The following is a 14,040-nucleotide window of genomic DNA, read 5'->3' as shown; positions in this document are numbered from 1 at the left end:
GCCTTCTGAGCAGTTGGTGTGGGAACAGAATCTGGGGAATCCAGTAGGGCATGAGTGGGTGCAGCCAGCCGTGGCCCTTTCCTCCTGAGCCTACACTGACCCTTTCTGCTGCTGACCTCACCCAGCCTGGCCCACAGGGAGAATGGACCCAGTGTGTCTCGTACAGGGCTGTGCCAAGCAGCCCCCAACAAAGGAGCCTTTGGAGTGCCTGGTGCTGGGATGCTGGGGCAGGATGGGGCGGGCTGCTCTGGGCCGTCCCAGCCTCGGCACCAGCCTCCCGCCGCCGCAGCCACACTGCCTGCCTGGTGTCTCCTGTGTGTCAGGTCCAGCTCCAAGCCCTGCTGTCTCTGGCCTGACTTGTCCCTGTGGCTCGGGTACCCCTGTGCCCAGGCCACCCAGAGAGATGCCTGGGTGTAGCTTTCAGAATCATGGCTCTCCTGGGCATCAGCCATCCCTGTTCCTGAGACAGCTTGGCCCCTGATGGTGGCCCCCAAGTGTGGCTCTGCTTTGGGGGTCTAGTTTGCCCTCCCTAGCTGGTGCTGGGGGCCTCAGGGGGGCTCCCCAGGAGAGCTGAGGAGCCAGGGAAGAGGGTGGAGAGTGGGAGGGGGATGACTGGGGTCCTGAGCCCCTTGCCCTGTTACAGTGCAGCTCCTCAAGTCCACAGACCTGGGCCGGCACAGCCTTCTGTACCTGAAGGAGATTGGGCACGGCTGGTTCGGGAAGGTGAGTCTGGCAGTAGCCTTGTGTTGGAGGGTGGCGGGGAGCAGCACACTGAGTCCGGCTTCCTCTGGACCCCTTCCTCATTGGGGACATGCAGAGGAGCCAGGACAGCCTTGGGGTAGACATATGCTCATGGTATTCCAGCCAGAAGAGTCCAGAACTCTTGCAAGGGGTAAACCGAGGCACAGGAAGGAAGAAGCTTATCCTGGGGGAGGGGGAGGCAGAACAGGGCTGGAGTGTGCCCTGAGTGACACCTGTCCCTGCAGGTGTTCCTGGGAGAGGTACACTCAGGTGTCAGCAGCACCCAGGTGGTGGTGAAGGAGCTGAAGGTGAGCGCCAGTGTGCAGGAGCAGATGCAGTTCTTGGAGGAGGCGCAGCCCTACAGGTGGGTGGCACCTGGGGACAGGCAGCTGGAGGGGCATGGGCCAGTTGGCCAGGACACCTGCAACACAGGAGGCTCTGTGCCACCCTGCTCCATCTTGCAATCAGGACACCCTGTGGCTCTTGCAGGGCCCTGCAGCACAGCAGTCTGCTCCAGTGCCTGGCTCAGTGTGCTGAGGTGACACCCTACCTGCTGGTGATGGAGTTCTGTCCGCTGGTGAGTGACAAAGAGCCCTACCTGTCCAGGGCCTCGGATCTGAGCTGTCCCCTAGATGGGATGGGGGGGGCCCTCTGCTGAGTTGGGGCCTCCATGCTTTGCCCATAAATAGTGCCAGGCCTTGGGCCTCCCATCTCCCTTAAAGTGGAGTCCCAGGGGGCCCTGCCCTGCCCTGCTGCCTTCCAGAGGAGGCCTGTGCAAAGTGGGGACCCAGCAACACCAGCCATGGCTCTGAGGGCTGGGTAGCGTGTGTGTCATTGCCTGGCTTTCAGAGCAGCCTGGGTGGTGGTTCAGTGCAGGGCATCCCGGGGAGCTCCCTGGCTTCAGTTTCAATCATGACCAGGGACTGGCCACTTCCCCAGGGCAGATTTGAGTCCTGTGCCTGCTGTGTGCCCCATATAGCTCCAGCACTGGCACATTCTAGGGCACCTGGGGCACAACTGGGTCCCTTGCAGGACAAAGGTGCCTACAGCCTGGTGTCTGGACTCTTGGGGCTGGGTGGTCAGCAGTGGTGGCTACTGGCCCACCCTCTGGTCACCAGCTCTGGGTTCCTTCCTGCGTTGCTTGGCAGCAAGCAGATCCACTTGGCTTTGTGTTCTTGTCTGTTCAAGGGGACATGGCGCTCCAGACCCTGAAAGGCCGGCCAGCAGGTTCATTAGTGAAGGCATTCTGGGAAGGGCCTCCTACCAGTGGGCCACTTGGCTGGCCTGTCCCTGGCACACACAGCCTCTCCCCAGCTCTGTAGGTATCTGTTGCCCATGACTGTTAGCCAGACACTGACTCAGCCCAGCATAGATGGGGGGCAAGGCAAGGCGAGGCAGGGATCCCCAGGGCAGGGTAGCAAATTGGCAGCCACTACTCTACTGCCAGGTGACATGTGCTCCCTCCTGGCAGGGGGACCTCAAAGGTTACTTGCGGAGCTGCCGGATGACAGAGTCTATGGCGCCCGACCCCCTGACCTTGCAGCGAATGGCCTGTGAGGTGGCCTGCGGTGTCCTCCACCTGCACCGCAACAACTACGTACACAGGTGAGGTGCAGGCAGGGCCACCCGGGCAGGGTCCTCCCTGCTGACCCTCGGGGGTAGGCTCCTCTCGGGCACAGAGGGTGGATGGCGCTGCTACTCCCTGGGGCCTCATAAGAGTAAGCAGGTCACCCTACGAGGCACCAAGCAGCCATGCTATGAGGGGTTTCACACCATGAAACCATGAAGTGAAGGCCCCACCTCAGCCCCACTCTGCCCCTCAGGATGCAGAAGGGGTCGGCTGGCCCTGCAGTGGGGGGATGGCTCTGTGCTGCCTCTGGCAGTTAGAAAGATGGGCCAGGATGCCCGTGCCTCGGGAGCCTGCGGGACGTGCTGGAAGAAGTAGTGATGGACGAGTGGCCCCCGCCAGCCCTGGATGCCGCACAGGCCGTCCTCCCCAACAATATCCTGGTGCTGAGTGATGACACAGGCAACTCCAGCATCAGTGATTTTGTTGAAGAGGGCAGCTTCTAGCCTCCTGACCTGCCCACCGTGCCCCTGCCCCAGTTGACACAGCCTCAGGCACATGTCTGTGGCCCCGGACACTTGCCCACAGCTGTCATCTGGCACACAGACGCTGACCTCAAAGAGTAGACACAGGCCAGGGCACTCCATCCCCAGCCTAAGTCCTCAGCACAGTAGCTGTGCAGTGGACGTCACGCACCCTAGAGTGCTCTGTGCCCCAGCTCCCACGTGGCCACTAGCCAGATGGGAGGGTTAGACCCAGCACCAGGGCCGGCTGCTGGGTAGAGGTGGCTCCAGGCCACCCCGAATGGCCTGCCTGCTGATGCTCCATGCCTACCATACCTTGGGGCCTCAGCCCCACCCCTACCTGGTGGGGCAGGACAAGGCCCTGGACCATGGGCTCTAGCTGTGGACAGGACCCCCTGGTACACTCCAGGCCTCAGTTTACCCATTGATTGCTTCCTCTCAGGGTGTTTGGAGGAGGGGAGACGGTCATGAAGACTGTAGACACACGGGGTGGGGCTGTTCCTGGCCCGAGCGCTCCCTGGGTAGGTCAGCAGACCGCTGTCCCAGGAGAAGGGTGGCAGCTGGGCAGTGTCTTCACTGGCAGCCCATGGGCCTCACTTCCCCCATCTTCACCGTCACCTTTGAGGCCATGTCTACCCAGGCCTTCCAAAGTGCCCAGTGTGGAGCAGCCTCTCTGCTTCCTGTGTGCCTGATGGCCTAAGCCCAGGATGCCCTCAGGGATGAGCCACTCTGTCATGCACCAAAGCCTCAGCTGACCCTGCCTCCTTCCCTGCAGCGACCTGGCCCTGCGGAACTGCCTGCTGACTGCTGACCTGACGGTGAAGATCGGCGACTATGGCCTGTCCCACTGCAAATACAGGGTAAGTCAGGTGGCTCAGGCTTGTGGGGTGGGCTGCTGCACGTGGGGGCCGACCCTGCCCTGTGTGCCCGCAGGAAGACTACTTCGTGACTGCTGACCAGCTGTGGGTGCCGCTACGTTGGATTGCGCCCGAGCTAGTGGATGAGGTACATGGGAACCTGCTGGTGGTGGACCAGACCAAGAGCAGCAATGTGTGGTGAGCATGGGGCCGCAACAGAGGGCGGTGCCAGCAGGGGCCAGGGCACTGCCAGGCCGCTACCCTACCCTTTCCACTCAGGGAAAGGCCACGTGTGCCCTGATGTGCTTGCGTCTGCCACGCTGTGGCCTCATAAGGTTGTGGGCTTCTGGTGTCACCTGTACCTGTACCCCGAGCTGGTGGAAGGACTGCCTGGACAGCCAGGGTATCAGGTATCCCAGGACCCTGCAGACACCAGCAATGTCAAGCAGGCTAAAGCACATATTTAGGTTCCAAAATGCTTCACAAGCAGCAGGGGGTTGTGTGTCCTTATGGGGCCTGGGGCCTTCACTCCATCTGTAGCTCTGGAGAGCCCTGGGGGGCTCTCTGCTGCCCTTGAGAGAGCGCAGGTTGTGGATGGAGGAGCAAATGGAGATGCTAGAACCTCCAGAGTTGCAGCCTGGATGCCTCCATCCCGAGCCCCAGCACTGAGCTGGGTACTGAGCAACCCTTCTTTCTGACCTGGCCCTGCAGCCTTCAGAGGGGTGGGGCTGAGCTGCCCTGGGGCTTGCACAGGTGTTGGGTGTGTCTCCTGGGGGAAGGGTGCCCCCTCCTGGTTGGAGCAGCCTCTGGGTCTCTGCTCCCTCCCACTCCTTGACAGCTGTATGCATGCAGGGGGCGCTCCTCTAAGTCCCTTAACTATGCCCTGTCACACACACTCCGTCACCTGCTTTTGAACCCCACCAACCCCCCCCTTCTTGGCACACTCATCCTCAGAACCCTGGCTGGGGTCCTCATTGCAGGACTTTGGCCACCAGGGTCACAGTGACTTCTCCAATGCCAAATCAACCCTGTCCTACTTCCCAGGGTCAAGGGAACCAAGGGAAGCCACCATGCCCTGAAAGGGACCCCCAGCTGTTTTCTCGCAGCCCTACATACTCTAGGCACCCCTGCCTGCCACCCTAGCCTTACCCAATCGCTGAGGGTGTCCAGTCTGCTCCTGCTTCAGCCTCTTAGACCAGCCCTGTCTGGTTCCAGGCTTCCTTTCAGTTTCATTGGCTGCTCCCACACCTGGTGTGGCATCCTCCGTGTGACCAGTGAATGAATGAGTGGACAGACCAATGCTATGACTGTGCAAGGCCAGACTGGCCTTACTTTGCCAGGCCTACCTCTGTACTGAGCTCGGGCCTGGCAGTCTGTCCTTGGGGAGGGACAGCTGGTGTGTACTGAGCTCTGGGCCCAGAGTAGATGGCACGATGGTGTCTTGTATGGTACTGCCCAAGCCTGTCTGTTTCATGGTAATCACCCCTGCAGGTCCCTGGGTGTGACCATCTGGGAGCTCTTTGAGCTGGGTGTTCAGCCCTACCCTCAACACTCGGACCGACAGGTGCTGGCCTACGCCGTCCGGGAGCAGCAGCTCAAGCTGCCCAAGCCCCAGCTACAGCTGACCTTGTCTGATCGCTGGTGAGGACCCCACCATACTAGGGCAGGAATGCTGACCCTGGGGGAGGGTACCCCAAGTCTCCAGGGACAAGTGATTCAGTGTGACTGCCTGGGGTTCCAGCTGTCCTCTCTTCCTGCTTCCTCTAATCAGGGAGAGGCTCCAAGGCAGTACCCCCTTCCCTCACCTCTGCTCCCAGGCTCCTGGGGCCTCAGGAGGTTCAGGGTGTTGAGGAAGTGAGAGATTCTCCCAGCAGCCTTGGAGGCACCTGGGGTCCAGGGGAGCTCCCATGTGGAAGTCGGTGTTCCACTTTCCCGGGTTCCTGGCCAGCCCGCCTCTGAGTGGGGGCTGGACCACCCATAGGAACCTCCCGGCAGGTACGAAGTGATGCAGTTCTGCTGGCTGCAGCCCGAGCAGCGGCCCACGGCGGAAGAGGTTCACCTGCTGCTGTCCTACCTGTGTGCCAAGGGCGCCACCGAGGTGGAGGAGGAGTTTGAGCAGCGCTGGCGCTCACTGCGGCCAGGCCGGGACAGCACGGGTGCCGGGCAGGGGGCATCGGGTCCTCCGCTGGGCGTGGCGGCCGAGTTGGCAGCAGCCTCATCCTTCCCACTGCTGGAGCAGTTCACCGGTGACAGCTTCCACAGCGATGGGGACGACGTGCTGACGGTGACTGAGACAAGCCGAGGCCTCAACTTCGAGTACAAGTGGGAGGCAGGCCGTGGCGCCGCCGAAGCCTTTCCACCCAGCCCAGGGCGCACCGCACGCCTGCAGGAGCTGTGTGCCCTGGACGGGGCGCCGCTGGGCGTGGTGCCCGTGCTCAGCGCACACAGCCCCTCGCTCGGCAGCGAATACTTCATCCGCCTGGAGGAGGCCGCACCCACCGCAGGCCACGACCCTGACTGCGCTGGTTGCGCCCCCAGCCCCCACGCCGCCGCCGACCAGGATGAGGATGAGGACGAAGACTCAGACGGCAGCGCCTCCGCCTCGCTGGCCATGGAGCCCCTGCTGGGCCACGCAGCGCCAGCCGACAGCCCCTGGGGACTCCGCCAGCACCATCTGCGCCCCCGGGACTCACCCTGCCCCTCCCGCTCACCTTCACCCACAGCGGAGGACATGGACTGGGGAGAGGCCGCCTTCTGCCCACCCTTTTTTGAGGACCCCTTGGGCGCGTCCCCTTCTTCGTGCGCAGGGGCTTTGCTGACCACGGGCAAGGAGGAGCTGGGGGAGGTCAAGGCACAGAGGGCCACCCAGCATGGACACTGGAGCTCCAACATGTCTGCCAACAACAACAGTGCCAGTCGCGATCCTGAGTCCTGGGACCTCGGCTATGTGGGCAGCTATCCTGACAGCTACATGGATGACTGCCCCAGCCCAGTGGAGACCCCATGGGCCTCCCCGGAGGTGGGCCCCAGAGAGCCTCTGCTTGGGCCACAGTCAGTCTCCCTTGGTCCTGATTCAGGCCCCTGCCTCACCCTTCCCCATCTTGGCTCTGCCCAGGGCCTGGCACCTGCTCCCTGCCAGGTCATAGCCCCCTGGACTGGGGCAGCTCTAAGTGGGGGTGACAACCTCCAAGCAGAACCCAGGCTTGCCCAGGAAGCTGAGGGCTCTGCTGGACCCCCGCTGTCCCTTCCTTCCATCCCTTCTCCTTCCCATGAGGGAGCCCCTCTTCCCTCTGAGGAGGCTAGTGCTCCTGACACCCTTCCAGCTTCCCCCACGCCTGCTGCTAGCAGCCAGGTGGCAGTGCCAGAGTTGGTCCTGACTCCTGGCAGCAGCACCAGCGTTCCAGAAGTAGAGGAACCCGGCAGTGAGGATGAAGATACAACAGAGGCCACTTCAGGTGTCCTCACTGATGTGTCCAGTGATGGCCCCCAGGATGAGAAACCCAACGTAGTGACAGCCTTATATGCTTTGCAAAAGCAGGTGTTGACACCTGACTCCCTGAACTCCTTGGACATCCCATCCTCGGCCAGTGATGGTGACTGTGAAGTCTGCAGCCCCTCCGCTGCTGGCCCCCCTGCTGGGCAACCCCGTGCATTGGACAGTGGCTATGACACAGAGAACAATGAGTCTCCTGAGTTTGTGCTCAAGGAGGCCCATGAAGCCAGTGAGCCCAGGGAGCTGGCTGCAGAGGGAGACAGTCCAGGGCCTGAGACCCAGCGCTCAGCCTCCCTGGGGGGCCTCAGTGAGAAGAACCCCTACCGAGACTCTGCCTACTTCTCAGACCTGGACACTGAGCCTGAGCCCCCTTTGGGACCTGAGAGCAGCAGCCCAGTTCAAACCTCTGACCAGAACCCTGGGCCACAGTTTGCGCAGACCTCTCCTGTCTTTGGGGTTCTGGGGGAGGCACCCAGCGCTCCTCACAGGGAGGTGTTGTCACCCACACTGGGGCCTCAAGAGTCTCCTTCAGAGCCACGGGCCTGTCCCTCTATCCCCAGGCCAGAGCCTCCTGCGTCCCTAGGCTCAGCTGAGGGGCAGCCTGTGCCCAGCTTCTGCTCCTCCAAGTTCTTCCTACTAACCCCTGTCCCAGGGAGTCCTGATGGTGATGGTGCAGAGCTTCAGGGCCCTCCAGAACTGTCGTCGGGGCGGACGGGGAACCCAGGTACCCCCAGAGCTCCGCTCTGCCTGGCCCTTCCTGGGTGCCCTGGGGCTTTGGAGGGCCGGCCAGAAGAGGAAGAGGACGACAGTGAGGACAGTGACGAGTCTGATGAGGAGCTCCGCTGCTACAGCATCCAGGAGCCCAGCGAGGACAGCGAGGAGGAGTCGCCCGCGGTGCCTGTGGTGGTGGCCGAAAGCCAGAGCGCACGCAACCTGCGCAGCCTGCTCAAAATGCCCAGTTTGCTGTCGGAGGCGTTCTGCGAGGACCTGGACCGCAAGAAGAAGGCTGTGTCCTTCTTCGACGACGTCACCGTCTACCTCTTTGACCAGGTGAGCGCGCAGCTTCCGCGGGGTGCGCTCGGTGTGGGCGTGGCGGGGCGGTGGCCGAGCAAGGCGTGCTGTGATCCCCGCAGGACAGCCCCACCCGGGAGCTCGGGGAGCCTCTCCCCGGTGCGAAGGAGACGCCCCCTGCGTACCTGCCGGGCAGCCCTGGCTCGCCCAGCGCCCCCAGCCGGCCACGGCGGGGTACCCGCATTCCGGACGGCTCTGCTACGGAAGAGGGTGAGTGGGGACGTGGCATAACGTCAGAGAGGGGCGGTGATGCATGGCGGACCGTGAGGGGAGTGACATTGGGGAGTGTGACATAGTGACGTCGGGGCGCGGCCTCAGCAGACGCGAGTGACCCGGTAGCCCGGCCCGGTTTCAGGTGGCGGGTTCGAGTGGGATGGCGACTTCCTTCGGGCGCCGGCTAAAGGGGCTTTGGTGACCACCGTGGGTCCGGTCGCGCCCGCCCCTGCCGTGACCCCCACACCGGCCGCGACTGCGCCCACCTCGCGCTTCACCGTGTCGCCCGCGCCCGTGTCCCGCTTCTCCATCTCGCACGTGTCGGACCTAGACGCCCAGTCCGTGGAAGGTAAGGCACAGGTAAGGGGAGCGGCAGGGGACATCGCAAAGGGGAGTGGGGAAACAGGCTGGCGAGGTCAGGTCCCTTGCCAGGGGTCGCACGCCTGCTCTGGCCTGTCTGTCCTTGTCCCTGGAGCAGTGGCCTGGCCGCCCCACGTCTTCTGGGCAGATGCAGTGTCCAGTCGCCTGCCCCACCCCCCACCGTCCTGGGCCTCCCGCTGGCTGTCCCCCCTCCTGCCCAGCCTCATCCCCAGAACCCCCACTTCTAGCCTTCTGCTGGTGCGTGTGCCAGAAGCCGCTGCACACAGGGCTGGCAGCAGCAAAGCCCTTAGTGCTCAGGTGGGCACTGCTGCGATTCCCCCACTGCCTGCTGTGCCCAGGTCCACACCTGGCTCTTGGCAGGTTGGTGAGAGCTCTCCCTAGACCCATGCACAAATTCATTAGGATCCTGCTAGGTGGCCCTGAAAACCGGCTTCTTCCAGGGAACCTACCTGCCTTTTACCCTGCTCAAGATAGATCTGGTTCTCCACCTGCCCTGGGCTTGTGCCTGCACCCTGGCGGGAAGGGTCTGTTAACCTCACTCTGCCACAGACAGGCCAGTGACCAGGAAATAATTGCACGACTCTGACCAGCCTCTTGCTCTTCAGGCCTCTGTTTCCCCACATATAAAAGGGCTTGGTCAGGGTGGAGCTGTGGGACAACCAACTCATCGTCTAGACGGTGGACAGGCAGGGGAGAGGAACGCTGGTAACCGTGTGAGCATCTGGGCAGGGCAAATGGGTCCCCATAGGCTCATGTCGCACTCTCTCTTTGCCAGAACCTACAGCAAGCACCGGAATCGAGTCCACAGAGGCTTGAGGCGCAGACACTCCGTTCTGCAGAGACTGGTGTCAGTGGAGCCCCTGCTGTCCTGTCCCTGGAAGCAGCATGATTGCAATGAGTGGGGACCACAGTCCTGGTGACAGCAGATCCAGGGTCATGGCGCCCCATGCAGCATCCTGGAGAAGCAGGTGGACAGAAGGCCCCCCGGCCAGCCATGGACAGTAGATTGTGCACACTGCCTGTTGGCACCCTGGGGAAAGAATGTGTCCTGGACACTAGGGTTCGCTGCCAGACCCCCAGGATGGCCTGGCCCGAGGGCTGTGGGTGTCTGGATACACAAACATAGACACTTAAAAAGGGCCCCACATCCTACATCCCTGGGCGTGGCTGGCCCCAACCCTGCAGCTGCCTTTCCACTCTGGCTGCTGCTGCTGGACTGCTCGGTCCACGCTGAGATGCCTGCCCTGGGCCATGGGCCTGCATGCAGTGCCTGGCTGGCCCCCTCCATCTGTTCACAGGGACACTTGGTCACTTGGTTGGACAGGGCACAGGCCCTGAGGTAGCTGTCAGAGCTGCCCCCACCCTGGGTCTGGGTTTACACAGGTCCAGGATGGGCACCTGGGCTGGTGTCCCCCGCCCTCATCAGAGTCTGGCTGATATCCCTTCACTGCCTTCCCTGCAAGCCCCTGCACAGGGCCTGGCTGCTCCCGCAGGGGTTCTGATGAGCTGTGGCACCTGCAGGCACCCAGAGGACTTCTAGGCTGCGTCCCTGACCCTGGCCCTGTTTTCGAGGTGTCCCTGGCAGGGCAGTGCCCTGTCCTGTGCCTGGCACTGAAGGAGGGTGGAGGCTGCACCCGTTATCATTGGGGCTCCTCCTGCCTTTGGGGATGATGGGGTACAGGGAAGGGTGGCGCTAGGGGGCTGGGTAGCACAGGGACTATTTTTGTAACAGCTATTGCTGGAATGAATAATAATGGGGTGATTCTAAGTTATTGTTGCCAAAGAGATGTAAAGTTTATTGTTGCTCTGGGGGTGGGGGGAGTACTAGATTTTGGTTTGTGTTTTTTTGTTAGTTTGAGGCTTAGGACGCTGGTGCAATGATTTTTTTGTTTGTTCGTTCATTTTTTAAGAGAAACCAAGCTATGAAAAAGTTCTTGTACTCAGCATGTTTTGTTTTGGGGTCAATATAAAGTCCTGCGTTGGAGGGAGCAGTCCAAGGCTTGGGTGGGATCCAGTTGCCAGTACTGCCTGGGGACAAGAGGGACTCTAGCTCTTCCTCCTGGCCTGCCACAGCTAGCAACCTGCCACAGCTGGCGACCTGCCACCGCTGTGCCTGGGCAGGGAGATGCCTGAGATCCCTCTTTCTCTTCCAAAGGCTGGCCCTACCCAGGGTAGGGTGAGGAGGGTAGGTGTAGGCATGTACCCCACAGGCAACTCCCTAGAAGCTGGACCTTCCCAGGCCACTGCCTGTCTTTCAGCCCAGCATGGGGAGAGACTCGGGGAAGTGGGTCGTTTGTGCTCTCTACTGTCCAGGCCCTGTGTCCAGCTGTGTGTCCCCACCAGAGCTCTGTGCCCTCAGCCATCTGAGTAGGGTGTGGGCAGGGAGTTTGGGGTCTGGAGCCCTTGGGGGAGGGTCTGTGAGCAGCAAGCTTTGCCTGGACCTCTACAGACAAAGACTGCTGTCACCAGCTGAGGTCACCACATGGTATTGCATTCAAAGGCGGCACAAAGTACAGATTCAGAAATAAAAATGTTAAAGTCTTGTATTTGAGCAGTGGCCCAGTGCCTGCAGGAAACAGCCTTCGGGGAATCCCCAAGAGCCAGAGGCAGAGTCCAGCAGCAGGTTCCCCGCTGGCCGGCAGGCCCAGGATCAGTAACCCAGGCCACAGATCTGGGGGCAAGGAGGACACCAGGAGGCCCCATGGCAGTTCTGTGGGAGTGGTGCTCAGGCAGGGAAGTAATGGTGTCTGCTGAGAGGCAGGAGTGGCAGGAGCCCAGGGGTGCACTGGGCAGGCCCAGGCTTGACCTCGGCACAGCAGCAGAGCTGGCAGGAAGTCCGGTGCTTCTGATACTCCTCCAGTGAAGGTTCGGGCGCTGCCCACTCCTCAGGCCACAGATCATGCTTTGCACAAATGTTTATTGATGAGACATGGGCGCTGGAAGCAGCTTGGGAGTGAGCTCCCTTCTAGCCACTGGATGAAGGGAGTACCTTCCTTGTGCTCAAGGCTTCGCAGACCAGGACCAAGGTCCCTGGCCTCAGGGAGCCGCGTCTTTGCTGGGGTGACACAGCCAGTGACTTGGGTTTTTGGATAGGCTCCTTGGAGCAGTTGGAATCCAGCCCAGGGCAGGCCGACGTGCAGAGTGACGCCAGGAAGTGGGCACCAGACATTCATCCTCTAACCAGGGACACACAGGTGGTGACAGTGTTAGTTCTGCAGATGGGCCCAGAGGGTGGTGACATAGACATGGCCATCAGCCAAGGAGTGGGGCAGACCTGTCGTTGGTCACTGTTGGCTTCAGCTGCACATTGGCAAAGGGGTTCCTGAGGAGAGAAGAGCAGTTTCAGGTCGGGACAGTGCTGTGGACAGGCTGCACCACTGGGGCTGTCCTGGGACCCTTAATGGGGCCCAGCCTAGGGTAGGAGATGAGGGAGCTGGGCCAGGTGCCATCTGCAAGACCTGCTGGCCCCCAGTGTGGCCCCTCTGCTCACCCCGCATGCTCTGGGCAGGCAGAGTACCCTTCACCTGCACCTGGGGATTAGTGGGGTCCAGCTGAACCCCTCCCAGCTCAGGTCAGATGTCTGTCCTGGGCAGAGGGAAGACTTGGACAGCCTTGAGGAGGGTCCACATCAGTTTGGTGAACACCCCACCAGGCCCAGCCCTGAGGACAGAGGGGCTGATGGCCTCTCAAAAAAATAGGACATGGCTCAGCAGACAGTACGAGGCAGCCCAGGCATGCAGGGTGCCCAGACACGCAGACACAACAGACAAGGTACACACGCAGGCTGGGGGTGGCCCCTGTGGCCCCTGTGGAGGGCTGACCACAGGGCAGTTTCCCTGTGGAGGACACAGTGCCTCCTCCTCCCAGGAAAGCCACACCCTACCCTGCCACAGCTGATACATGGACAGGACTCCAGAGACAAGAAGTGGAAATGGAACGAGATGAGCACAGATGGGGCAGCACTGGCCTTGTCCTCACACAGCCTCCCCCTCGTAGGCCCTGCTGGGCATGGGGACAATGCAGGGAAGTAGGCGGGGACATCAGGCAGCTCCATGAGGGACAGCACGGATGGTGTGTGGACACAGGGGCTTGAGGCACAAGACCACACTCCGGGGGACGCAGGCTTGGCGCTGGAGCTATTACCTGGAAGGGCTGGTTACCTCAGGCCCAGCTGGGTCCTTGAGCCCGGTGGGTCAGTGACGGGCACTCCATCCAGCATGCCCCAGAAGACCCACATGGGCAGGGGCATTGCCCCATGGTTTTGAGGACCTTGTATTTTCTAAAAATCTGAAACACTTCGACTGTGAAGTTTGAAAAGGAGAAGACACTAAAAATAGACTGACAGGTCCGTGCAGTTTCCCCCCTAGAATGCTGTCTGCACATTTTGTGGCTTCACGGCTGGCCACGCCTGGGCTATAGCATTCAGGATTAAAGGCCACTGAGGACTCTGCCCACAGCATCGGGGTCTGCGACATCCTGTGTGGCTCTGGTCTGTACAGGTAAGCCTCAGGCCTTTACCTGCGGTCTGGGTAAGGGATGCCAGGGCTCACAGGCTGGGATCCTGCTGTCATCAGCAAGGACCACCAGCTATTGGCCCAGGGCAGGGGCCAGGCCAGCCCAATCTGGCTCCTAGACTGCTCTCGGGCCCAGGCTTAGGCAGGTCTGTGGGGACAGGTATCCCCCGTAGTCTGGGACAGCAGAGGAGACAGTAGACCTGCCTAGATACCAGAGCAGGAAGCCAATTCGACCAGTGGCCAGGGCAGAATGGCCAAGTATCCTGGGGGACATACCTGACTTCTGCCCCAGCCTCAACTCATACCCCAACTCTCCCTGACAGACATGCACTGCCAGCCCAGGCCAGCGCAGAGGTGCAGGCCTGCTGAGTTCCCCCGAGAGACTTCCAGGAGTCCCACTCCTCTCTGACCCACATGTTCTTTTCTCCACCCCCCCCCCCAACATGGTGGGGACCAATGGGGGCCTGGCACCCAAAATGTGGTCAAGCCAGTCTGAAGAGATGGTGGCAGCAAGACCTCTGCTCTGCACACGGCCAGAAAGCGCCAGGTGCAGCCACCACTCCTGGAACAGTGTGAGGGCAGGTGCCTGTGAGTGGCCCTGAGCTGGCCTGTGTGACTCTGTAGAGGTTAGGGCCCAGCCCTGAGATGGCAGAAGGACCAGATTTGAAGCCTGAAGTCA

At 61.5% G+C, this 14,040-nt stretch overlaps 2 protein-coding genes across 10 annotated transcripts in view; one reads left to right on the top strand and one right to left on the bottom strand.

Moving 5' to 3' along the window:
- Positions 1–10,777, top strand: part of Aatk (apoptosis associated tyrosine kinase) — a 35,125-nt gene extending 24,348 nt beyond the window's left edge. For 3 of the 7 annotated variants that reach the window (XM_063242291.1, XM_063242290.1, XM_063242292.1), the window contains exons 4-14: positions 644–723; positions 987–1,105; positions 1,231–1,318; positions 2,189–2,346; positions 3,608–3,692; positions 3,766–3,887; positions 5,181–5,330; positions 5,685–8,232; positions 8,316–8,463; positions 8,609–8,826; positions 9,623–10,777. In XM_063242291.1, the coding sequence (XP_063098361.1) occupies positions 644–723; positions 987–1,105; positions 1,231–1,318; positions 2,189–2,346; positions 3,608–3,692; positions 3,766–3,887; positions 5,181–5,330; positions 5,685–8,232; positions 8,316–8,463; positions 8,609–8,826; positions 9,623–9,736 (3,830 nt within the window). In that variant the 3' untranslated portion in view covers positions 9,737–10,777. Of the gene's footprint in view, positions 1–238; positions 324–643; positions 724–986; positions 1,106–1,230; positions 1,319–2,188; positions 2,347–3,607; positions 3,693–3,765; positions 3,888–5,180; positions 5,331–5,684; positions 8,233–8,315; positions 8,464–8,608; positions 8,827–9,622 lie in introns of those variants that run through there. The other 4 variants (XM_013147146.3, XM_013147145.3, XM_063242294.1 and 1 more) reach the window with 3 other exon arrangements.
- Positions 10,778–11,372: 595 nt separating this feature from the next.
- Positions 11,373–14,040, bottom strand: part of Baiap2 (BAR/IMD domain containing adaptor protein 2) — a 66,465-nt gene continuing 63,797 nt past the window's right edge. For all 3 annotated transcript variants that reach the window (XM_005001434.3, XM_003464890.4, XM_063242317.1), the window contains one exon: positions 11,373–12,169. Coding sequence is in view for 2 of the 3 variants with exons in the window: in XM_003464890.4 (XP_003464938.2) it covers positions 12,100–12,169 (70 nt within the window). In the remaining variant the exon portion in view is untranslated. The remainder of the gene's footprint in view (positions 12,170–14,040) is intronic.

Source organism: Cavia porcellus, unplaced genomic scaffold (genome assembly GCF_034190915.1).
Source record: "Cavia porcellus strain 051 isolate PalLab524CR breed Dunkin Hartley unplaced genomic scaffold, mCavPor4.1 scaffold_32, whole genome shotgun sequence".
Taxonomy (NCBI): Eukaryota; Metazoa; Chordata; class Mammalia; order Rodentia; family Caviidae; genus Cavia; species Cavia porcellus.
Note: the sequence above shows the minus strand (reverse complement) of the source record. Positions and strands in the feature narration are given on the sequence as shown.